Source organism: Neoarius graeffei, chromosome 24 (assembly GCF_027579695.1).
Source record: "Neoarius graeffei isolate fNeoGra1 chromosome 24, fNeoGra1.pri, whole genome shotgun sequence".
NCBI classification, from domain to species: Eukaryota; Metazoa; Chordata; class Actinopteri; order Siluriformes; family Ariidae; genus Neoarius; species Neoarius graeffei.
In genome coordinates this window covers 45,556,297-45,582,770 of record NC_083592.1, presented here as the reverse complement: position 1 = coordinate 45,582,770, position 26,474 = coordinate 45,556,297, and the positions used below count along the sequence as shown (strand labels likewise).

General features: G+C 40.3%; 1 protein-coding gene and 2 pseudogenes across 2 annotated transcripts; all 3 read right to left on the bottom strand.

Annotated features, from left to right (window-relative positions):
- Positions 1–21: 21 nt before the first annotated feature.
- LOC132872096 (leukotriene B4 receptor 1-like) lies at positions 22–26,011 on the bottom strand. 2 transcript variants are annotated; one of them, XM_060906689.1, is made up of 3 exons: positions 25,933–26,006; positions 22,890–22,965; positions 22–1,183 (listed from the first exon to the last, which is right to left on the bottom strand). In XM_060906689.1, exons 1-3 carry the CDS (start codon positions 25,947–25,949, stop codon positions 179–181), a joined length of 1,098 nt encoding a protein of 365 aa, XP_060762672.1. In that variant the 5' UTR covers positions 25,950–26,006; the 3' UTR covers positions 22–178. The 2 variants fall into 2 exon arrangements, with proteins under 2 accessions (XP_060762672.1, XP_060762673.1); XM_060906690.1 differs by lacking the exon at positions 22,890–22,965 and having other exon boundaries at positions 25,933–26,011.
- On the bottom strand, positions 3,388–4,279 carry LOC132872095 (atypical chemokine receptor 2-like; annotated as a pseudogene).
- LOC132872094 (atypical chemokine receptor 2-like) lies at positions 6,985–8,229 on the bottom strand (annotated as a pseudogene).
- Positions 26,012–26,474: the final 463 nt, after the last annotated feature.

The window sequence follows — 26,474 nt, the reverse complement described above, 5'->3', positions numbered from 1 at the left end:
CATTGTTTACAGAGTCAAGAAACCAAAAGTCACAGTGACAAAAAGTACTCAACAAAGGAGGCCATAAGAACCCGTTTAAAATAAATGATAAAAAGTAGCAAAACCAATCATAACAATAGATGGAATAATAAGTACAATTATATGAAAATCTTTTTAAAATGCAACAAGTCACTGTCTGTCAGTGAGAATTCATAAACTCTCTCAAACCTCCTACATTAGTATTTTCTGTTCCAGTTGCGTGCTTCTGTGTAGCCCAAGCAGAGAAAGCGTACAGGAAGGGGTTCACACAACTGTTAATGAAAGTTAAAGCTGCAGTAATATTGTCACCAGATTCTGCAGATCTTAACAGACTGTCATTCCCAAGCAACACAGCAGTGACAATCATAATGTTGGAGATGAGTAATGGGAACCAAAAAATAAAGAAACAGGCCACAATTCTGGTCACCAGCTTTGTCAGTGCTTGACTGCGAAAGAATGTTGAGTTATTAACTCCTTGCTGAAGACGAAAGTAGAAGTAAGCCAGTGTGGGGAACAAAACCACAAATATTATAATCTCCCAGAGTAAAGTACCCACTCTTTCAACATTGTTCCGGTAACGTAGACTGCACTGAAGCTGTCCTTCCCTGTTTGGACTTACAGTGCGCTGTACAGGAGCATAGGATGATATTACTGCACTTAAGATCCAAATTCCAATCAAGAGGATCTTCTTTCCTTTCCTGCCAAGCTTGTTCCATTTCTGAGGATGCAGCACTTGCATATATCGCTGAACGCTCATCAAAACCACACACAGTATGCTACAATACATGCATAAGTACACCAAATAGGAGAGAAGCTTACACAGGACCACGCCAAAGACCCAGCCATGAAGAAGAGTCCAAATCCAAACTGGCAGAGAAAGCAGAGTGAGCAGATCTGATATGGCCAGACTTAGCATCAGTCTCGGGGTGAAACTGTCTCCCTTCAACCATCCAAAGAGATATACCACTACTCCAATATTCCCAGGTACACCCAGTATGAAACAAACTGCCAGTACACTACTCCCAATCAGGTATTCAGCTGAGACAGGAGTGGCGAGTGAGCTGTTTGATGAGTTGAGTTGCTGCATGGTTTGAGACATCTGTGCTGTAGCTGGGTGTAAGATCAAGATGATCAAGTAAGGGAAAGTGCAGGCGTCTGTGGTTACCTGTGTGAATAAATAAAGCATTCAATGCATCAGAGCTACACTTGTGAAAATAAAACCTAACAAGGCATTTGTCAGTTCTGGATGTGTTCATTTTGACCTTAAATACCTTTAAGCTTTAAAAGGGTCCTCAGTGTTAATTGAAATGAAATTAATGGTGAGGGCCTTTCTGTGTGGAGTTTGCATGTTCTCCCTGTGTCCACGTGGGTTTCCTCCGGGTGCTCCGGTTTCCCCCCACAGTCCAAAGACATGCAGGTTAGGTTAACTGGTGACTCTAAATTGATCATAGGTGTGAATGTGAGTGTGAATGGTTGTCTGTGTCTATGTGTCAGCCCTGTGATGGCCTGGCGACTTGTCCAGGGTGTACCCCGCCTTTCGCCCGTAGTCAGCTGGGATAGGCTCCAGCTTGCCTGCGACCCTGTAGAACAGGATAAAGCGGCTAGAGATAATGAGATGAAATTAATGGCAAGATTTCATGATGATTTCATCATTCAAGCTTTATAAATGTTTTACTGTTGAATTAATTGCAAAATCTACATGCTGATTTCCAGAATGGAAGTTCAAATGTACTTTTTCAAAATGATTAATCAGAAAGTTGGGGGTTCTTAACCCTCTCTGTTCCATGTGTGATGTATCTGTGCTCTGACCCCAACTGTAACAGATAGGGTTTTTTTCTGAAACCCCTTGATGGGTGATCCCCTTGTCCACTGTCTGAACAGAGAGAAGGACCCAATTTCAAATGTAATCATCCTTAATCCAGGCAATAAATAAATAAATAAATAGCCTCAGGCCAACCACAGTGTCAGAATTCCTAAACCATTTACATGGAGATTATTTGGTACGAGGTACTGCAGAATGGGCATGGCTGTCTCCACAGATGGAGAGAGAGAACTACCATTCAAGAAGAATCCACTGAAGTCTCATATGGGTTATTAGGCAACTTGGCAACATTCACAACTGTAATGTCTGCATTAATAGCATGTTTTCGGAGGCCTGGTCTTTGGGGGTCTTTGCTCCAAGCGAATGGCTGTGTTGCTTCAGCATAACAGGGCCAAATGGACAGGAGTGGAGAGCTCTTATCATGGGCAAGAGTGGGGTGACCATCTTAAAGCTCTGATTAATTTAGATTTTATTTCCACTTGGACTTTGTCAGTATTTCATAATTGGATGGCCAAATAATCCATTAGGAGACAGTCGATTATCAAGGTATCAGTCATCCTCCTGCACAGAGGGAGCGCAGAGCAACAAGAGAAAGGATTTACTCTACACCTACTCAGATTTCCATAGCAAAATACACAGCTAGAAATATATGTGAAAAATATCTAGCTAAACAGTTAGCCAACAAACTTAGTAAGCTACTTAAACCTCAACAACCTTTGGCTAAGTTTGCTAATTCTTTAAGTAATGCAAGAGTAATAGGCTCATCTGATAATAACTGATGATATCTCTATAAGAGCATGATGGAATTATATCTGATTACTTTCCCAGCTGTTCTGTGAAGATATTGGAGGAGGTAGAGATCATCAACTCTTATAGAGGTACAGTACAAAGAATGTACAATGAGATGAGCAAATTGATCACCGGTCTGTTAGCCAATCAAAACAGAAGGAAGGAAAGCGTGAATAAAAGAAATGAAGAATGAAGAATTGTTTCTCATTGATTTTTGCAAATTAACATGACCTGCTTTTATGCAGAATCAAGAAGACATTTATAATATTTATAATCTTAACCAAGTAACAGTAAAACCACTCAGACACAGGAACTCAGCTATGCTGTATAAATATCATGACATATAAAAACACAGGTAATCACGATTTAATGTTTGTTACCAAAGAGCAGAGAAAGAGGACATGGTTGGCTTGAGAGCTGGCACTCAACATCTGAAAATATGAAAGTTTGCTTGCTTGCTTGCTTAAAAACTGACTGAAAACTTGGGCATAAGTGTGAAGTCCTGTGGTTTTTATGCAGGCAAATACATTGCTTACAGAGACAAGACATCAAAAGTCACAGTGACAAAAAGAAGCTTAAAAAGAAAGGAGGCCATAAGAACCCCCTTAAAATACTCTATTAAAATATGCAAACAAAAGACAATAACAATAGACTGCAATAAGAAGCAGAAGTATATGCAATTCCTTTTAACATGCAACAAGTCACTGGCTATCAGCAAGAAATCATCAACTCTCTCAAACCTCTACATCATGAAAGGATTAAGTATTGTCTGTTCCATTTGCGTGCTGCTGTACAGCCCGAGCAGAGAAAGCATACAGGAAGGGGTTCACACAACTGTTAATGAAAGTCAGAGATGCAGTAATTTTGTTAGCAGCTTCTGCAGATCTTAACAGACGGTCATTCTCAAGCAACACAGCAATGACGAGCGGGATATTGGAGATGAGTAATGGGAACCAAAAAATAAAGAAAACAGGCCACAATTCTGGTTACCAGCTTTGTCAATGCTTGACTGCTAAAGAAAGCTGAGTTATTAACTCCTTGGTGAAGATGAAAGTAGAAGTAAGCCAGTGTGGGGAACAAAACCATAAATAGTACAATCTCCAAGAGTAAAGTAGCCACTGTTCCAACATCATTCTGGTAGTGTCGCTTGCACTGAAGCTGTCCTTCCTCGTTTGTACTTAGAGTGCGTTGTACAAGAGCATAAGACGATATTACTCCACTTAAGATCCAAAGTCCACTCAAGAGGATCTTCTTTCCTTTCCTGCCAAGCTTGTTCCATTTCTGAGGATGCAGCACTTGCATATATCGCTGAATGCTCATCAGAACCACACACAGTGTGCTACAGTACGTGCTAAAGTGGAACAAATAGGAGAGAAGCTTACACAGGACCACGCCAAAGACCCAACCATGAAGAAATGACCAAATCCAAATTGGCAGAGGAAGCAGAGTGAGCAGATCTGATATGGCCAGGCTTAGCATCAGTCTTGGGGTGAAATTGCCTCCCTTCAGCCATCCAGCCAGACGTACCACTACAGCGATATTCCCAGGGATTCCCAGTATGAAGAAAATTGTCATTAGAAAACTGGCAACCAGGTTTCCAGTTGGGATTGGAGTGGTGAGTGAGCTGTTGGATGAGTTGAGTTGCTGCATTGTTAGATGCTTTCATAGAGCTGTGAGAAACTGAGCTGAATGAGTAAGCAGAAGTGTACTCTTTTGACAGCAGAACTTTTGACAAACTATTCTCCCTTTATGTAATCAAGCTGTCTAAAGTATCCTGAGTTAGATTTAAAGGACCATCTACAGTGGTGCTTGAAAGTTTGTGAACCCTTTAGAATTTTCTATATTTCTGCATAAATATGACCTAAAACATCATCAGATGTTCACACAAGTCCTAAAAATGGATAAAGAGAAACCAGTTAAACAAATGAGACAAAAATATTATACTTGGTCATTTATTTATTGAGGAAAATGATCCAATATTACATATCTGTGAGGGGCAAAAGTATATGAACCTCTAGGATTAGCAGTTAATTTGAAGGTGAAATTAGAGTCAGGTGTTTTCGATCAATGGGCTGACAATCAGGTGTGAGTGGGCACCCTGTTTTATTTAAAGAACAGGGATCTATCAAAGTCTGATCTTCACAACACATGTTTGTGGAAGTGTATCATGGCATGAACAAAGGAGATTTCTGAGGACCTCCGAAAAAGTGTTGTTGATGCTCATCAGGCTGAAAAAGGTTACAAAACCACCTCTAAAGAGTTTGGACTCCACCAATCCACAGTCAGACAGATTGTGTACAAATGGAGGAAATTCAAGAACATTGTTACACTCCCCAGGAGTGGTCGACCAACAAAGATCACTCCAAGAGCAAGGCATGTAATAGAGATCTTGCAGTCACGTGACCGGAAAGTACACAGCTGCCATCTTGTCGGTAAAAAACACAGTTGAATACTGCTGCACTCGTGTACAGAATGGATCAATTTCAACCGACGGACTACACAGCTCATTTTTCTAATGAACAGATAACTAGATATATGTCTAAAATAAACGACCTACAGATTAGTGACCCTTATGGCTTACCAGACGTAGTTTTCACGACCATGTTAGTGGATATTGAACTGCCAGCAGAATACCCAGACGTGTATAATTACCTCATTAACTTTCCCTGGCTGTTCAGTGGTGAAGCACTGCGTGCTTATAAATCTCTGGACAGTTATCTTTACAGAAATTCAGGATTTGTCAGCCGCCCTCAGATGTGGCATCTTGTAAACAAGAAAATAATCCTGATTGGATGGGTAAGTCACTTAAGTATTGAGTATAGCACTGACCAGCCGATTATAGAATAGAATAGAATAAGGTAATTCCAGCTGTAATTCCAAATCATCCGTCTTGTTTACCATGGATCTGGCGTTGGAGAGATAGAGGCTTAGCAGTGGAGGTTTGAGTAGCTGTTTTCTGAGCTTAGTCAACAGGCCGGCTCTGCCTGCAGCCTCGCTTTTGCTTCCTCTCCCGATGCCGCATCTTTCGCTTTGCTTCCGATAACAATCCACGGAGACCCCGCTGGTCTCGCTATCTTGTCCGGAATGTTGTGCATGCGATGGAAATCGCTACAAACCGTCATTTTCTGCTGGAAGCCAATGTCCAGTAAGTCCATACGGTTGTAGTGGATATTGAAGTCCGGTACAGACGAACAACACGCAAAAATACACAAAAAAAAACATAAAAAATGTGCACAGGTAGGGAGAGCTTGTAGCCGCAGCCGTTGTAGTAGAATTGTATATAGTAGGGTTTTCCAGAAGAAAAGGTAGAAGTAGAACCAGAAGTAGAAGGCGGAAATATGGCGTTTGACCGACAAGATGGCGTCTGTCACAATTTGGATCGGCTGTGACGTCACATGCAAGTGCTCCATAGTCGGCAAGGTCACAAAGGACCCCAGGGTAACTTCTGAGCAGCTGAAGGCCTCTCTCACATTGGCTAATGATCATGTTCATGAGTCCACCATCAGGAGAACACTGAACAACAATGGTGTGCATGGCAGGGTTGCAAGGAGAAAGCCACTGCTCTCCAAAAAAAAAAAATATTGCTGCTCGTCTGCAGTTTGCTAAAGATCATGTGAACAAGCCAGAAGGCTATTGGAAAAAATGTTTTGTGGATGGATGAGACGAAAATAGAACTCTTGGGTTTAAATGAGAAGTGTTATGCTTGGAGAAAGGAATACACTGCATTCCAGCATAAGAACCTTATCCCATCTGTGAAACATGCTGGTGGTAGTATCATGGCTTGGGCCTGTTTTGCTGCATCTGGGCCAGGACGGCTTGCCATCATTGATGGAACAATGAATTCTGAATTATACCAGCAAACTCTAAAGGAAAATGTCAGGACATCTGTCCATGAACTGAATCTCGAGAGAAGGTGGGTCATGCAGCAAGACAACGACCTAAGCACACAAGTCGTTCTACCAAAGAATGGTTAAAGAAGAATAAAGTTAATGTTTTGGAATGGCCAAGTCAAAGTCCTGACCTTAATCCAATCAAAATGTTGTGGAAGGACCTGAAGCGAGCAGTTTATGTGAGGAAACCCACCAACATCCCAGAGTTGAAGCTGTTCTGTACGGAGGAACGGGCTAAAATTCTTCCAAGCTGGTGTGCAGGACTGATCAACAATTACCGGAAATGTTTAGTTGCAGTTATTGCTTTTATGCAGAATCAAGAAGATATTTATAATATTTATAATCTTAACCAAGTAACAGTAAAACCACTCAGACACAGGAACTCAGCTATGCTGTATAAATATCATGACAAAAAACACAGGTAATCACGATTTAATGTTTGTTACCAAAGAGCTGAGAAAGAGGACATGGTTGGCTTGAGAGCTGGCACTCAACATCTAAAAATATTAAAGTTTATTTGTTTGCTTAAAAACTGACTGAAAACTTGAGCAAAAGTGTGACGTCCTGTGGTTTTTATGCAGGCAAATACATTGCTTACGGATACCAAAAGTCACAGTGACAAAAAGAAGTTTAAAAATAGGAGGCCATAAGAACCCCCTTAAAATACTCTATTAAAAGATGCAAACAAAAGACAATAACAATAGACTGCAATAAGAAGCAGAAGTATATGCAATTCATTTTAACATGCAACAAGTCACTGGCTATCAGCAAGAAATCATCAACTCTCTCAAACCTCTACATCATGAAAGGATTAAGTATTGTCTGTTCCATTTGCATGCTGCTGTACAGCCCGAGCAGAGAAAGCGTACAGGAAGGGGTTCACACAACTGTTAATGAAAGTCAGAGATGCAGTAATTTCGTTAGCAGCTTCTGCAGATCTTAACAGACGGTCATTCTCAAGCAACACGGCAATGACGAGCGGGATATTGGAGATGAGTAACGGGAACCAAAAAATAAAGAAACAGGCCACAATTCTGGTTATCAGCTTTGTCAATGCTTGACTCCTAAAGAAAGCTGAGTTATTAACTCCCTGCTGAAGATGAAAGTAGAAGTAAGCCAGTGTGGGGAACAAAACCATAAATAGTACAATCTCCAAGAGTAAAGTAGCCACTGTTCCAACATCATTCTGGTAGCGTCGCTTGCACTGAAGCTGTCCTTCCTCGTTTGTACTTAGCGTGCGTTGTACAAGAGCATAAGACGATATTACTCCACTTAAGATCCAAGGTCCACTCAAGAGGATCTTCTTTCCTTTCCTGCCAAGCTTGTTCCATTTCTGAGGATGCAGCACTTGCATATAATCGCTGAACGCTAATCAAAATCACACAATATATGCTACAGTACATGCTTAAGTACAACAAATAGGAGAGAAGCTTACACAGGACCACACCAAAGACCCAGCCATGAAGAAGAGTCCAAATCCAAACTGGCAGAGAAAGCAGAGTGAGCAGATCTGATATGGCCAGGCTTAGCATGAGTCTTGCGGTGAAACTTCCTCCCTGCATCCATCCAAAGAGATATACCACTACTGCTATGTTACCAGGGACTCCCAGTATGAAGAAAATTGCTAGTACAATATTGGCAACCAGGTTTCCAGGTGGGATTGGAGTGGAGAGTGAGCTGTTGGTTGAGTTGAGTTGTTGCATTGTTAGATGCCGTGGTGGAGCTGTGAGGAACTTCGAGCTGAATGAGTAAGCAGAAGTGTAGATGTTTGTGGTGTCGATTGTGTAAAAAGCCAGCACTCATTGCATCAAACGTACAGTGGTGCTTGAAAGTTTGTGAACCCTTTAGAATTTTCTATATTTCTGCATAAATATGATCTAAAACATCATCAGATTTTCACACAACTCGTAAAAGTAGATAAAGAAAACCCAGTTAAACAAATGAGACAAAAATATGATACTTGGTCATTTATTTATTGAGGAAAATGATCCAATATTACATATCTGTGAGTTGCAAAAGTATGTGAACCTTTGCTTTCAGTATCTGGTGTGACCCACTTGTGCAGCAATAACTGCAACTAAACGTTTGCGGTAACTGTTGATCAGTCCTGCACACCGGCTTGGAGGAATTTTAGCCCATTCCTCCGTACAGAACAGCTTCAACTCTGGGATGTTGGTGGGTTTCCTCACATGAACTGCTCGCTTCAGGTCCTTCCACAACATTTCGATTGGATTAAGGTCAGGACTTTGACTTAGCCATTCCAAAACATTAACTTTATTCTTCTTTAACCATTCTTTGGTAGAATGACTTGTGTGCTTAGGGTCGTTGCCTTGCTGCATGACCCACCTCCTCTTGAGATTCAGCTCATGGACAGATGTCCTGACATTTTCCTTTAGAATTCACTGGTATAATTCAGAATTCATTGTTCCATCAATGATGGCAAGCCGTCCTGGCCCAGATGCAGCAAAACAGGCCCAAACCATGATACTACCACCACCATGTTTCACAGATGGGATAAGGTTCTTATGCTGGAATGCAGTGTTTTCCTTTCTCCAAACATAACGCTTCTCATTTAAATCAAAAAGCTCGATTTTGGTCTCATCCATCCATAAAACATTTTTCCAATAGCCTTCTGGCTTGTCCACGTGATCCTTAGCAAACTTCAGATGAGCAGCAATGTTCTTTTTTGGAGAGCAGTGGCTTTCTCCTTGCAACCCTGCCATGCACACCATTGTTGTTCAGTGTTCTCCTGATGGTGGACTCATGAACATTAACATTAACCAATGTGAGAGAGGCCTTCAGTCACTTAGAAGTTATCCTGGGGTCCTTTGTGACCTCGCCAACTATTACATGCCTTGCTCTTGGACTGATCTTTGTTGGTTGACCACTCCTGGGGAGGGTAACAATAGTCTTGCATTACCTCCATTTGTATATAATCTGTCTGACTGTGGATTGGTGGAGTCCAAACTCTTTAGAGATGGTTTTGTAACCTTTTCCAGCCTGATGAGCATCAACAATGCTTTTTCTGAGGTCCTCAGAAATCTCCTTTGTTCGTGCCATGATACACTTCCACAAACATGTGTTGTGAAGATCAGACTTTGATAGATCCCTGTTCTTTAAATAAAACAGGGTGCCCACTCACACCTGATTGTCATCCCATTGATTGAAAACACCTGGCTCTAATTTCACCTTCAAATTAACTGCTAATCCTAGAGGTTCACATACTTTTGCCACTCACAGATATGTAATACTGGATCATTTTCCTCAATAAATAAATGACCGAGTATAATATTTTTGTCTCATTTGTTTAACTGGGTTCTCTTTATCTACTTTTAGAACTTGTGTGAAAATCTGATGATGTTTTAGGTCATATTTATGCAGAAATATAGAAAATTCTAAAGGGTTCACAAACTTTCAAGCACCACTGTACATTACAATGCATCTATCATTAACATGATAACATTTGAGCTTTATAAACGTGTCACTGTTCAGTTGTAAAATCTAAACACTGATTTACATGATCAAAGTTAAAATGCCAGTGAGTTACAGCTCAATCACAAATCTTTAATTCCATATGCAGTATTGGAATGCCCAGTGTAAAGAGGGTACATGGGTCCCTGCAATCTTCAGGGGTCAAGTCCTTAGTTTATTAATCACTGCATCAGGTGTAAATATTTCTAAGATAAGTGAGATCCACCTGTCTACCTGCTTGAGATAGAAGCTGCTTGTGAGTTTAAATCAATCTGCCAGTGCTGGTCCTTGAGCAAAGCCCTTCACCTTCAACTTCTCATTGGCGTAAATAAGACAAAAATATAAGTTGCTCTGGATAAGGGTGTCTGCCAAATGCTGTAAAGGTAAGTCTTTCCTTACTTGAGCTATCCTGTGGTAAACTAGACATGCAACATTTCTCATGTGGACAAAACTACAGCCCTGAAGGCAGCAACAACAGCCTCAAAAGTCAGAGGAAGGAAGTAATTAAGGAACAAAGAAATGTAGAAACAATTGTTTTGTCACTGATATTGAGAAATCAACATTACACTCCCTTTATACAAATGAAACAAAAAAATTTTTTAAATCAGTGTTATTGCAAGTATCACATTTCGTATGTTCTAATCTGTAAAGCTAAAGTTATTATCAAACTTTTGCGGTTACCAGAGGGCTAGCCCCCCCGTAACCCAGATATATAGGCGAGAGGCCGAGGGATATCGAAACGGAGATCGGCACCGCACCCATACGCCTTAAAGAGTTGGTTAGTGCTGGGACAGGAGACTGCCTGGGAAGACCAGATTCTGGCATGAGAGGGACTTTGACTTGACTATTATCTTAAAACTGATTGGAAAAATGAACAGAAGTATAAAGTCTTGTGATTTTTGTGCAGGCAATTATACACAGACATTGCTGACAGTTGTGAAGGTACCAAAAGTCACAGTGACAAAAAGTAGTTACTTTTTTTTTTAAAGGAGGCCATAATATGTTGATTGTGTTTATAGTTCTGGGTTCAAACATTTAAGTATCAGAACCTCTTTCACATTTAAGCTTCATGAAATCAATACCTTCATACACATGCAACTTATGTGTTGGAATTTTGGCCATGAGCACTGATGCCCACCATACCATCACAGATGCTGGCTTTTGCACCTTTCTCTGACAACAAACTGGATGGTCATGTTCACCTTTGGCACTGAGAACTCGATGTAAGGTTTTCCTGAAAAGATTCTGATATGTGGACTCATCTGACTACTGCAAATGTTTCTAATGTCATTCGGTCGATTTGAGATAAGTTCCAGAGAAATAGGTGGCATTTCTGCATAGAATTGATGAATGGCTTCCTCCTCACATAATACAGTTTCCCGTTGCATTTCTGGATGCAGCAGCAGACTGTGTTAAGTGACAACAGTTTTCCAAAGTACTCCCAAGCCCATGTGGCTACATTTATCACATTAGCATGATGGTCTCTCAGGCAGTGCTATCTGAGGGCTCGAAGGTCACGCACATTCAACAGTGGTTTCCAATCTTGCCTTTTATGCACTGAGATGTCTCTGAATTCTCTGAATATTTTCATGATCTTATGTACTGTAGGTTTTGAAAGACCTTAACTCTCTGCAATCTTGCATTGAGAAATTTTCTTTTTGAATTGATTAACAATTCTCTCACGAATTTTGGCACAAAGGTTTGAGCCATGACCCATCCTCGCTTGCAAAGACTGAGCCTTTGGTGTTGCTCCTTTTATACCCAATCATGTTCCCAGTTAACCTGCTTATTGTGGAATCTTCCAAAACGGTGTTACTTGAACATCCTGTAAACTTTTCGGTCTTATTTTGCCTCCGTCCCAACTTCTTTTGAGTGTGTTGCAGGCATCAAATTCTAATTTTGTTTATATTTTAAAAACACAATTAAGTTGGTCAATAAAACTATTGAAAAATCTTTTCTTTGTACTTTTGTCAGTTAAATAAAGGTTCACGTGAATTAATAAACCACAGATTTTTGGTTTTACTGCATTTTGGAAAATATCCCAACTTTTCTGGAAATGGGGTTAGTAGTGAATTAATGCTACCACTACATCTAAATCTATCGTGAGTTGGCCTAGTGGTTAGCGTGTCCTCCTCTTGACTGGGAGATTATGAGTTCTACTCATGGCCAGGTCATACCAAAATCCATCATAAAAATGGTACCTACTGCCATCTGGTGAGGCACACCACAATACAGATGTGAGTAGGGAGTCAAACCCTCACAGTTAACAGAGGACTGGCCCCCCACTGTAACCCTTGCAATGTAATAGGCAAGAGGCCGAGGGCTATAGAAACGGAGATTGGTGTTGCCCAATGCACTTTGAGGGTCTGGTTAGTACTGGGACAGGAGACTGCCTTGGGAGACCAAGTCCTAGCACAGGAGGGACTTACACCTAAATCTAATGCTTACCTTAACCTCCGTAACCAAAATGAAACATTTTGGCTCTGTTAGATTTTGAAATAAAAGCTGCAATTTCTGTTAAAACCAAAGTTGTCCTTGTGAGGACTAGCGAAATGTCCCCACAAAGTCAAATATCAAAAAGTCAAAGTTAAAATGTCAAATATTCCTGTCAATGTTGGGGATTGTTTCTTTCTGAGATATAAAAACAACCAGGGTGTGATTTGTCAAAAAACCAGAAGGGGGGATTTTTTTTTTTATCATGAAACGTCACAAAATTAAGGTAACAATAGGCTAACAGCTCAATAACATCCGATGATATCAAATGAATAACACTAAATGAAAACGAACACTAAACCAGAGATAGTAAATTCATCTTCCTATCTCTCTGACTAAATACACGAACACTAACACACAACAAAGTTCTCATTGCTTGTCTCATTGCTGTGATGTTTCTCTCCCTCTGGATTAAATGGACAGTGACTCGAAAATCACTAAAATACATGAATATTAAATGAACAGTTTGCTCTGATGGCACAGTTCACATTGTGCGCAGCTTTCCGATTTAAACTGTTTTTTTTTCTCATCCTTATACTTCCTGTTTCATGGACTGTAACGGATTTGCTTATTTATTAATTTTAATACAGAATTTACTTTGAAATTATAATCAGACACTCCAACGCCCCCCCTAAAAAAAAAAAAATCGGCCGTGAAAAAGGCGGCATCCGCCAAAAGGCGCGCTGTTTGCATCCCTGCATAGAACGCAAAGATATTGTCATTATCTACAATGTATCTATTTGCTGGGGACATTCGTGAACATCAAAGCTGCCACTTCGGGTCATTTTGAAAGTGAGTGCAATGTAGACCATCAGGGCCATGCAAAGACCTTTGGAAGGGCAGGGGCTCAACATTCAAAAAAGGGCACTTGGAACAAATTTTTCACACAAGTTAACTTTATTCAAAACTAAATTTCAATTGCAACTGAACATTCTGTGTGTGTGTGTGTGTGTGTGTGTGTGTGATCCATCTAAATGCTGCAGTATTCTTCAAAGCAGCAGTCTTCGGTTTGCCATGTTCTTGAAAATGTCTATGACAACACTGTATTCAATATGGATATCTTCACTAAGTGAAGATTAGTCTGACCTGTAGTTTTCTTTCTGACCCAACTGGACAGAGATCCACTGCCTTTTGCTGCCTCCCGCAGCTCCTTCTCTTTCTGCTTCTTTATCCTCTCTTTCCTTGGCATTTTTGCATAATGCAGGCTTTCACGTATTTAGAAAATGTTTCCCTATGTTTTAACTCAATTAACCTAAGCTACTATAACATAATAGTCTTGATAGAATATGTTGTGGACGTCGTCATTCAGCCTTAAGTTTTCGAAGCTGCTAGAATATGTTATTAACGCCGTCGTTCAAACTAAAGTTTCCGAATCTGCCACGTTAATGAAATGGATGGAGCAAACGGTTTAAATATAGCCTAGGCGGCTTCATTAAATGATAAACAACCCTACGCATTTACTGTTGTGTTCTAAGCTGCACAATATTGCATGTTCAGATAGAAATGAAAGGAGACTTTCAGTGTGACCTTACCATGCCGTTCCTCGCAGTGTCTCCCACTGTCAGCCGCCTGCATGCGCTTTCTGCATGGAGGTTCACTGAATGCATGACGTCATGGATTGATGCCCGCATTTACATAGAAAAACGTTATTTTATAAATCTATAATTTCATATATTATTGTCAAATTGTAGAGAATATTGATGTTGGAGCTAACTTATCTTTTACAAATATTAAAAAAAAAAAAAAACAGTCCCTATGAAAAGGGCACTTTGGACAGCAAACAGAAAAGGGGCAGGGGCTAGAGCACCTGTAGCACCGGTTCATTGCACGTGGGTGTAGACCATAGAAAACTGTGTCACAACATGCCTGTCATGTCAACTTTTTTTTTTGGTTTGTTTTTTTTATTGACAGGGTTGTCCCCGAGGATTTTTTTTCAGCAGAGATAAAAACCGGGGGGGGGGGGGGGGGGGGGGGGGGGGGGATGATCCCCACCATCCCCCCCAGCAAATCGCACCCAGAAAACAACCTTTGCCAAACCATGTCTTTAGGGGCCACGGTTTGTACACGGAGCACTGCCACACTAAAATATGAAAAAGATGATTAATAAATATGAAACAGGTGATTTAATAGCCCTGCAATGTTGGTTTGTGTGGTCTACCTCTTCATGGCTGAGGTATTGTTGCTCCTAGACACTTCTGCTTCAGAATAACAGCACTTAGTTGATCAGGGCAGGACAGGAATTTGACAAAATGAGTTGAATGCAAAGGTGGCATCCTCGGACAGTGCTGTGGTGAAAATTACCGAACTCTACAGTACGACTCGTTCTACTTCCGATACTTGTCTATTACGATGGAATTACTGTATGCTTAATTTTATGCACTTTTTAGCAATGGATTTGGCTGAACTAGCTGAACCTAGTAATTAAAAGGGGTGTCCACGTACTTTTTGAAATACACATTTCATGTATTTCAGCAAGCAAGAACCTGCACCAAACATTGCATGTAGCTGCTGACTCTCGTCCGCAGAGAACATATACAGGAAGGGGTTTGCACAATGAGTCAGAGTTTGAATCATTTTGTCACCAGCTTCTGCTGATCTTAACAGACTGTCATTTTTGAGAAAGTTCACAAACAGTACACCATGGTATGCTGACTCCCCAGGTGAGGATATGAGCCAGACACATAAAAACTGAAAGGCAACTGAATGTTTCACCATCAGTCTCACACTTTTATTTATATATATCATTAGTCTCACACTTCTATTTATATATATATATATATATATATATATATATATATATATATATATATATATATATATATATAATTATCTCTAGCCCCTTTATCCTGTTCTAGGATAAAGGGGCTAGAGATAATTATATATATATATATATATATATATATATATATATATATATATATAAAATTATCTCTAGCCCCTTTATCCTGTTCTACAGGGTCGTCGCAGGCAAGCTGGAGCCTATCCCAGCTGACTACGGGCAAAAGGTAGGGTACACCCTGGACAAGTCGCCAGGTCATCACAGGGCTGACACATAGACAACCACTCACATTCACACCTATGGTCAATTTAGAGTCACCAGTTAACCTAACCTGCATGTCTTTGGACTGTGGGGGAAACCAGAGCACCCAGAGGAAACCTACGCGGACACGGAGAGAACATGCAAACTCCGCACAGAAAGGCCCTTGCCGGCCACGGGGCTCAAACCCAGACCTTCTTGCTGTGAGGCGACAGCGCTAACCACTACACCACCGTGCCGCTATGTGTGTGTGTGTGTGTGTGTGTGTGTGTGTGTGTGTGTGTGATGCAACCAAGAACTCCTTTTGCAAACAGGTAAAGGTTGTATATAACAGTATAGCGATCAGAAAAAGTTAGGATAGAATAGAATAGAATAAATCTTTATTGTCCACCAAGGTGGAAAATTATCTTTGGCTCACCATCACATATAACATGCAAACAACACACATTTCAACAATACAACTTGACAAACAGCAACACAAACAACAAACACAAAGGGTTGTGCAAAATAGAATAAAATAAAATAAAAAAACAAATAGCAGTTATCAGTGTCTGTAGATCACTCACTTTGTTGAGTTAAGAATGCTAATTGCATTTGGAATAAAAGATTTTTTAAATACACTTTTAGCTAGAGGGGCCCTATAGCACCTCCCAGACTTCAGAAGCTCAAACTGGCTAAAAAAAAGGATGGAAATAGTCTGCCACTATTCTTGTAGATTTCCTCCTCAGCCTTTCAGTGTAGAGGTTAGCTAGATGTTTTTGGGGTTTTCCCACTATTTTGCTTGCCATTGACACAATCCTATTTAATTTATTTTTGCACTTACAACTTACAGTAAGTATCCGAACCAAGCAGGGAGATGGAATGTTAAGATACTCTCAATATGTGTTGTGTACACAAGCTCTAGAATCTGAGGGCTAACCCCAAGACAGCTCAATCTTCTGAGAAGGTTGAGTTTCTGAGAACACTTCTTAAAAATATAATCTGTGTTCTCAGTGAAACACAGCTGACAGTCAAGAAATGTGCCAAGATATTTAAAAGTTTGCACAGTTTCAACACATTGACCATTGAGTGAGACTGGCTTTGTTGTCAGGCCTTGCTTCATACAGAAGAGTAGCTGCTTTGTTTTTGTCACATTTATTTCTAACTGGCTGTTATTACACCATGCTTCCAGGGCCTTCACATGGGCACAGCAGGTGGCCTCACCAGAGGGATCATTTTTCTGAAACAGGCCAACTAAGGCCATGTCATCTGCATATTTAATCAGTTTAACAGTGTCATTATTAAGAACAAAATCATTTGTAAATAAAGAAAATAACAAGGGTGATAAAACACTGCCTTGTGGACAGCCTGTGCTTATAGTAAGCACTCCTGATTGAGTGTCACCAACTGATACCCTCTGGATGGTATGGAAAATGCAAATAAAAAAGAAAGCAGTGATTTTTCTAAATTTACTTTGACTTGTATTTCATTGCAGACAGAATGAACCCAAGATATTTCATGCTTTGTCTGGTCAACTTCATTTCATTTGTTAATATACATCCATTCCTGCATTTCAGGCCTGCAACACATTCCATAAAAAGGTTGGGACAGGGACAGTTTAGGGCTAGTAATGAGGTAAAACAATTGAATAAGGATGTGATTTGAAGCAGGTGATGTCAACAGGTGATTGTAATCATGATTTGGTATAAAATCAGTATCCAGGAAAGGCCTAGTCTTGATGGAGCAAAGATGGGCCAAGGATCTCCAGTTTGTCAACAAATGCGTGAGAAAATTATTGAAATGTTTAAAAATAATGTTCCTCAAAGAAAGATATGAAGGGATTTGGATATTTCACCCTCTACAGTGCATAATATCATTAAACGATTCAAGGAATCTGCATAAATTTTGGTGCATAAAGGGCAAGGGCTCAAGCCTAAGCTGAACACCCATGATCTCCAACCCCTCAGACAGCACTGCATCAAAAACCGCCATTCATCTATAGCTGATATAACCACATGGGCTCGGATTACTTTGGTAAATCTTTGTCAAGCTCAACAATACAGAGTTACTTCCACAAATGCCAGTTAAAACTTTACTGTGCAAAAAGGAAGCCTTATATTAACTGTGTCCAGAAGCGCTTTTGACTTTCCTGTGCTTGGAGGCATCTGGGATGGACCATCACACAGTGGAAACGTGTCTTGTGGTCAGACGAATCAGAATTCCAGACCTTTTTTTGTAAGAAATGGATACTCTGTGCTCTGGACCAATGATGAAAAGGACCATCCAGACTGTTACCAGGAACAAGTCCAAAATCCAGGGTCTGTCATGGTATGAGGTTGTGTCAGTGCCCTTGGCAAAGGTAACTTATGTTTCTGTGATGGAGTATTAATGCAGAAAAATACAAAGATTTTGGAGTAACATATGCTGGCTTCAAGACGATCTCTTTCCCAGGAATATTTCAACAAGACAGTGCAAAACTACATTCTGCACACATTACAAAGGCATGACCGTGGAAGAAGAGGGTGCCTATTCCCTCTGTCCCCAATAAAGAATTTAAAAAAAAAGTTAAAGTCCTTCCTGCACCGTGTGGTGCATCGGGCTGCGCCGATCTCCGTTTCCGCAGCCCTCAGCCTCTCGCCTATTACATAGCTAGGGTTACAGTGGGGGGCTAGTCCTCTGGTAACCATGAGAGTTTAACTCCCCACTCGCATCTGTATTACAGCGTGCCTTCCCAGATGGTAATAGGTACCATTTTTATGATGGTCTTTGGTATGACCCGACCGTGAGTAGAGCTCACGATCTCCCGATCAAGAGGCGGACACGCTAACCACTAGGCCACTAGCCGGTCCCCAATAAAGAATATGTGGAGAATTTTGAAATGAAAAATATGACAACAACAACCCGGTACTGTTGCGTACCTTAAGACCTGTTTGCACAAAGAATAGGACAAAAATAACACCTGAAACACTTCATTACTTGGTGTCTTCAGTCCATAAACATCTTTTAAGTGTTGTGAGAAGGAATGGCAACATTATAAAGTGGTAAATGCTTTACCGGCCCAACTTTTTTTAAATGTGTTGCAAGAATCAAACTTGAAATGTGTTTATTCTGAAAAATAATAAAATTCATGGGGTAAAACATCAAATGATTTGCTGTTGTATTGTTTTAAGTGCAATACTGGCCAAGGATTATTTGCAAATAATTGCTTTCAATTTTAAATTCAATTTCAACATATCGTCCCAACTTTTTTTGATTTGGAGGTGTAGATAAATTTATACGAGGCCATGTTAAGAGAAATTATTTCATGCAGGTATCACTTCTTGTACAAGTTAACACATTTAACTCAAGCATATTTAAAATTCTGCCCTGATGAGCTCGTTTGGTTCTGAGACAGCAGCAGGTGAAAAATGGTACACGAATGCCAAACCCCATTCACCTTTCAGGACAGTTTAATTACTAATGCATTAAAAAATATATAAAAATGCTATATTGTATGTACTATATAGATTGCACGTGCAATGAAATATGCACACGCTCTAAGAAGCAGCAACTCATTAGGGGTTTTTTTTTGGATCTTTGTCAAATATATTTGGCCAGTTTCATTTACGAAGTGGAATGTGACCAAATCTTTAACCTTGCTCAAGTGCCTCAAATGTCCTTACAGGGATGAACTACCCTTTAATTAATTAAAAATGATCTTCTTATCTGTTTAATGAATGGCTCTACATTATAAGATGGACACTGAGTGAAAGATGGATGAAGTTTAATGATCGTAGAAACGTGACGGGACTGAAAGAAGTGTGCACAGGAAAAGGTGCAGGTATGACGCAAATGTTTTAAGAACAAATGTGATTAAAAAGTGAAGTGAGGTGAGGCGGACAGAAGGAGATAGAGAAAAAAACGATTAAAAAGCATGACCGATGAGGCAGGTGTGGAAGAAACAGACAGGAGAGAAAGAGAGACGAGTGGGTGGCAGGTAATATGGAGGTATTTAATTGGATTGGTGGAATGCTTCATTGAATTAGGTTTCTGTCATGATGAGGCTGTGGTTCATCAGTATGTTGTTCTGAGTGTTTCTCTGATCTTCACTTGCTCTGAAAATACACAGCAAGTCTGTTTTAATCACTAATTTGAATACTGTAGAGAACTGGGGTCATACACATGTTTAACATTAAATAAACAAACAATTGTTCCTGAATAAGTTGTATACTAATGTTTATAATTAACATTGACTGGCTGAGCCGAGTCTCAGCACAACTGCATGTCTGTAGTTGCAGTGCATTCTGAATCGAAGTCCAACATCCCTACATTTAATACTTTGTACCTCCCTTTGCCAGTAAAACATCAGCATCTTCTCTTATAACATTTTATAAGGTTGGAGATACAGAGCAGGGCAGCTGAGACGATTCATCTTTACACAATCTCTCCACATCATCCAGGGTCATCTTCCTGTGTCTCTCTTCCTGTGCGCTCTCCTCTTCAGCTCAGCCCACAGGTTTTCAGTGTTGTTCAGGTCAGGGGACTGAGATGGCCATGGCAGAAGCTTGATTCTGTGCTCAGTGACCGTTTTTGTGTTGATTTGGACATACGCTTTGGATCATTGTCCTGCTTGAAGATCCAATGATGACCCAGTTTTAGTTTCCAGACAGAGGAGGCAGATTCTGATTTAAAATATCCTGGTATTTCATGGAGTCCATGATGCCATGTACCCAAACAAGGTTTCCAGGGATTTTGGAGGAAAAATAGCCCCAAAACATCACAGAACTTCCACCATATTTTACAACTGGGATCAGGTTCTGTTCATTATACTGTAGCCATCCTTCTTTTTATACCGAACCCACCTTGAGTGTTTATTGCCAAAAAGCTCCATTTTTGTTCCATCAGACCATAGAACACAGTTCCAGTGAAAGTTGTAGTAGCTTTTCACAAACCTTAGGTGCTTATGTTTGTGGTTAACTGACAGAAAATGATTTTTTCTGGCAAACCTTCCAAATAATCTGTTGGCATGGAGGTGGCATCTGATGGTGGTTTTGGAGACTTGGAAACCCCAAGAATTTACTTTTTCTTGTAATTCACCAACAGTGATCCTTGGGGATTTTTTGCCTCTCTTACCCTCCTCCTCACTGTATGTGGGGGCAAAATAAACTTGGGTCCTCTTCCAAGCAAGTTTGTAACAGTTCCAGTTGGTGTCTACTTTTTTACTATTGCCCTAACAGTAGAATTGGACATTTTTAGGCGGGTAGCTATATTTTTTAAAATAACCATTCCTTGACTGATGAAGGTCAACACACTTCTTCCTCATTTGGTTTGTTTTCTCTTATCTTTCCCATGTTGATAGATGACCAAGGGAATTTGGCCTCTGTGTCGCCTTATATTTGTTCCCCAGTTATTCAGGAAGTCATGCTTGAAAGTTCCTACACATTCCAATCAACTCAAAAATGTTCAATTTAAATGACAAACATGCTTCAGTTACATTGTGTTCACTATAATTTAAAGGGGCACCAATAATAGTGACACGTGTTTTGGTTGAAATAATTATTTCTTGATGAGGAATTTGTTTTTCGCTGAATAAATTTATTTCAATTAAAGGTTGGCTTTTTCTCATATAGGTAGACTTTTCCTTTGAGGTCTAAAATATTAAATATGAACCTCTCTTGACTAATACCCGAGTTATGTTTTGAGATGAATACTCCTTCATGTCTATATTGCAACTTAACCTAGTGCAGTTCAGAACAGTGGAAAGAGAGAAATGATCTCTGTAAGTGCTTCAGGAAATGTGACGTGTCAGCATAACCAACAAAACACCATTCACTCAGCAAGACCTTCACCACCAAGCTTCCCCCAGCAATGCTTTTGAGGTTTGATCTCTCAGTGTACCAGACAAAATCAGATAAGCAAAGTAACTTTTCCAGAAATCAAAATGGCCACCTGAATTATTTCAGCACCTACAGTACTAAGAGGTGACTCAGACAAGCATCCCATTTTCTCCTATTCTGAGTCATCTAAAAATGATCTCACTGGGGAATTTAGTGTCCCTGACTTAAATATCGACAGTAGAATGGGTAGATAAGTGTGAGAAATGCCAAGCTGATAAGATTGAAGAAGGCTGTCACACTCCTGACTCACTATACTTGATACACTTTATGACTAGTCTGTGGTGGTTTTAAAGACCAGGAATTGTAAGGATGATGGATTTTGAGTTTAGGAATTAGTAGTGCTATTTATGGGGCAGCACAGTGGTGCAGTACTGCAAGCTAGCCTAGTGGTTAGCCTGGGCTGCCAACTCTCACGCAATGAGCGTGAGACACACGCATTTGATTGTCTTCACATGCTCACATGCCATACCTCCGATTTCTCACGCTAGAAAAAAATCTAGTTTATCTATCTGATCTAGGCTACCCATTGCGTCGCGCCAACCACTTGCGATCGATCAATTATCCCTTACGCACGGCTAAACAGGCAGAGAGGTGTTCCCTTCTGTACACACTCCCCTATGGTAGGTGGCGCATCTAATGATGCTGCACTCGCCAGAAGTTGGATAATTGCCTACCGTCAATTTAGAGGAAGAGGAGGGAGAAGAAGGTATCCGAGTTGAAGACGGGTGTCTCAGACAGGTTTGTACATATGCACGCCAATGTGTGGTGTTACTGGCGTAATTATGAACGTATATAAAGTTTCTTAATCGTTTTAGCTTATAAGTGTTGTGAGAATATTTAATGCCATATCGAGAGCTGTGTACTAGGCATGCTAAATCATTATAGGCCTACTGCCGTGCCACAGCCTCTATCTTCCCCAACAAGCAGCACGGGAGAGCACCTCCTTAGCACACGGTTATTAAGGCGCATTTTTAGTTTGTTTACTGTATGTTATCATACTTTATGACTTTATTTGAAGCCATACTGGAAATGTTGTAAAATAAAGCAAGTAAGAGATAATATTACAAATGCAAGAAGAGCCATTAGCCACCATACCTATTGTTTATTAACAGGGTATTTATTTTTAATTATTTATGATGTATGTAATTGCTCAGTTAAAGTAAATAAAGCATGGTCACCTGTAATATCAAAGAACTTGAACTTGTGAATAATTAAAAAAAAAAGACAGAGAACAATATACTGAGGAGACAGGGTTTCAAAGAGGGCAAGACAGGTAGAGAATATTTGTCAGATAACAGGCCCTGACGAATGCTCTATTACTAATAAGAAACATAGATAAGAAATAAATTAATAAGAAATATATTAATATAGCTTATTTAAGTATGACCAAAATTTTTAAGCCCAACTTTGTGTGCACATTCCCACCTATGGCCAAGGTTCAGCTTTTTGTGTTTCAATTCTGTTCAAACTTAATCATTTTAATGTTTCTTGTAGCACATGCACATTTTGCTTACTGTCTTTGGTGACTGACCCCTTGAAAATGGTTCCTCCAGGAACGATGACGTTTCAGTTGTCAAGACAACGGAAAAACTAAAATACAAAAACAGAAAGATACGTCACAATGCTCTTGTGCACAAAACAAAATGCTCTTGTATTTTAGTTTTTCCGTTGTCTTGACAACTGAAACGTCATCGTTCCTGGAGGAACCATTTTCAAGGGGTCAGTCACCAAAGGGTTAAGCATTTTATTTGTTCTTTTTGCTGTTGATATTTTTCCCCATGCCAATCTTCTGCTGAACCCAGTGGTGGGGAAAGCCCTTAAATGCATAATGAATAGTCAGTGAGGGACAATCTTATTTTTGTAACAGTTATTAAAAACTTAACATTTAGTTTCAATTCAGAAGGTGTTTAGGCTTAGCTGATGAAATATTTTCAAACATGAACTTGCATTTAAATCTGAAACACAGGTCTAGAGGGGGGCGGCACGGTGGTGTAGTGGTTAGCGCTGTCACCTCACAGCAAGAAGGTCCTGGGTTCGAGCCCCGGGGCCGGCGAGGGCCTTTCTGTGCGGAGTTTGCATGTTCTCCCCGTGTCCGTGTGGGTTTCCTCCGGGTGCTCCGGTTTCCCCCACAGTCCAAAGACATGCAGGTTAGGTTAACTGGTGACTCTAAATTGACCGTAGGTGTGAATGTGAGTGTGAATGGTTGTCTGTGTCTATGTGTCAGCCCTGTGATGACCTGGCGACTTGTCCAGGGTGTACCCCGCCTTTCGCCCGTAGTCAGCTGGGATAGGCTCCAGCTTGCCTGCGACCCTGTAGAAGGATAAAGCGGCTACAGATAATGAGATGAGATGAGATGAAGTCTAGAGGGCTACAGGAACATTGGCAGTCATCTGTAGTTTCCTAGTGTGGGGGCTTTTAAGCCAAAACTTGGTGCTTTTGTTGGCCACAAGCTGAAGGCCTGGCAAGTCAGGGTGTGTAAGAATGTAGGTATGGCACAGCAGGCCACTCCAAAAATCCACCAGAATGCAGGAACATCTACTAAATCCCACAAACAAAACACCAGAATGCAGGTGGACAAGTGAATATCAAACTGAATACAAAATTCCCACTTACTGCGTGGTGTGTGGAAAAATTTTGCTGTCGACCCCCCCCCCAAAAAAAATCTCACTCCAAGGAATTTTGAAAAGTTGGCAGCCCTGGGTTAGCATGTCCACCTCTTGATCGGGAGATCGGGAGTTCTACTCGCAGTTGGGTCATACAAACGACCATCATAAAAATGGTACCTTCTGGCAAGGCACGCTGCAGTACAGATGCGAGTGGGGAGTCAAACTTCTGTGGTTACCAGAGGATTAGTCCCCCACTGTAACCCTAGCTGTATAGGCGAGAGGACAAGGGCTATGGAGATCGGCGCCACCCAATGCGCCTTAAAGGCCTGGTTAGTACTGGGATGGGAGACTGCCTAGGAAGACCAGGGCATGGCACAGGAAGGATTTTAGACTTTAGACAGTGGTGCAGTGGTTAGCACTGTCACCTCACAGCAAGAAGGTTCTGGGTTCGAGCCCAGTCGTTGACGAGGACCTTTCGGTGTGGAGTTTGCATATTCTCCCTGTGCCTATGTGGGTTTTCTCCGGGTGCTCTGGTTTCCCCCACAGTCCAAAGACATCCAGTTAAGTTAACTGGCTACTCCAAATTGTCCATTGATCAAGCTTAGAGAGGGATGGGCTCTGCCAAGTTTAAAATGCCCTAAAGACACCAAAGACTGTTAAAATATCAGTCCAACCCCAGGGTACAAACTAGGGGTAACATAGACTAGCTGACTAATATATTCTATGATTGCTGCTGTAGGAGGCTGTCGATGAACCAGGGTGGTGGTTAAGAGAAGGAAGGATCTGTTGATGGATATGAGCTTCCATGCTGCATCTTCTCAGTTCCAGAAACAATTATTTCAGCTGAGCAATTTCCATCTGCCACCAGGGCATCCACACAAGTGTGTTTTAAGAACTGGTCTTTAAATAGTGTAATATGATACAGATTTACATTGATTTATTTATTTCATCTTTAATAATGTAACCTAAAGCACTGAAGCTGGAAATGTAATTTATACCCTGTTAATTGAAGTGCAATTTGATGTTGTCTTTGCTGTTGCTTACCAACTGCACTAATAAAATACCCTAAACCTCGCAGCAATGTCCTGAATTCATTTTTGCATGGTAATGTTAAGAAGGACAGTTTAACAGTCACAAACATGAGCTAAAATCTCTTAAATAATAACTATACTCCTAAAATCCTAGATGCACTGAAACAAGATATTTAACAGTTATTCTACAAAATTGAGTCATACATGAGCTGATACTGTAGCTATCGAGGCATGTAACACCAAGTTGGCTATAAGCCATGTACAAGAAGACTGAGTGGAATAGCCATTTTATTCTATCCACATTCACTGGACTTTGAGAAACAGAGCATTTTTATTTTTATTTTTTGCAAATTCGATAAATAAAACTGCATCCAAAATGTCCGACAAAATCATTTCCGCTTAGAATCTAAACAAACTGGCGAAATGACAGGAACAATTTGTGAAAAATGTGATAATAATAATTCTTGAAAAATAAAAAAAGATACGTTCTTATCACCAAATACTTTCATTCCACATGTTGTTTTTTTGTATTTTGGGGGGTTTTGTTTTCAAGTAGAGTTTTTATTTCATCCTCGGTTGGTTCAAGCAACATGATCTGCCATTTTGTTTTTCTCTACTCACGGTATATGAGCTGATAGCCTAAAAGTAGAGTAGCCAATCAGAGCACATGATTGCTCATATCCAGTGAATGTGGATAGAATAAATATAAATATTTTCTTCTTTTTCTTCAAAAACACCTTTTGATTAAAATATAAAGTGATCATAGCACTGGCTACAATTTACCAACAAACACAAACTACAAAAATGATACTCCCTGGTCAGATTGCTTTATTTCTAAAGACATTTCCTTCTGTATTTACCTGAACCATGTTGCTGAATGATTCAATAATAGCAAAGAAGTTATTATTCAACAGACTTACCACACAAACTCAATCATGCCACTCTTGTCTTTTTCAAATCTGATAACTGTAAAAACTTCCCGATAAGGTGGGTTTGGTGTTGATCAGATAAGCTGCTTTTGCAGTAGTTAGCACTGTTTCTCACAGTAAGCTGTTATAATCTAGCCTTCTTGGATTGTGATGTACACATTAGACAAGACAGAAGCCTGAGCATTGACGTCTACCGGAAACCCACACACAGATCAGTACCTACTTTCTGACTCACACCACCCACTGGAACACAAATTGGGGGTCATTAGGACCTTGCAACACAGGGCTCAGAACATTCCTACAATGGTAGAGGTAAAAGAGAAGGAGCAGAATCACATCAAGAAAGCACTTCAGAACTGTGGGTATCCCAACTGGGCTTTCTTCAAGAGCAGAAAAAGGAACATAACGGACAAGGAGGATAACAGGAACAAATGCAAGAACATTGTCATTCCCTACATTTCTGGTTTATCTGAGAAATTCAGGAGGATCTTCTACATATACAACATTCCGGTACATTTCAGACCCAGTAACAC

Coding starts and splice junctions, on each gene's coding strand:
- LOC132872096 (XM_060906689.1), bottom strand. Junction 1,184..22,889: donor GGGGTCAGTCACCAAAGACA/GTAAGCAAAATG, acceptor TTATTCACACAG/GTAACCACAGACGCCTGCAC.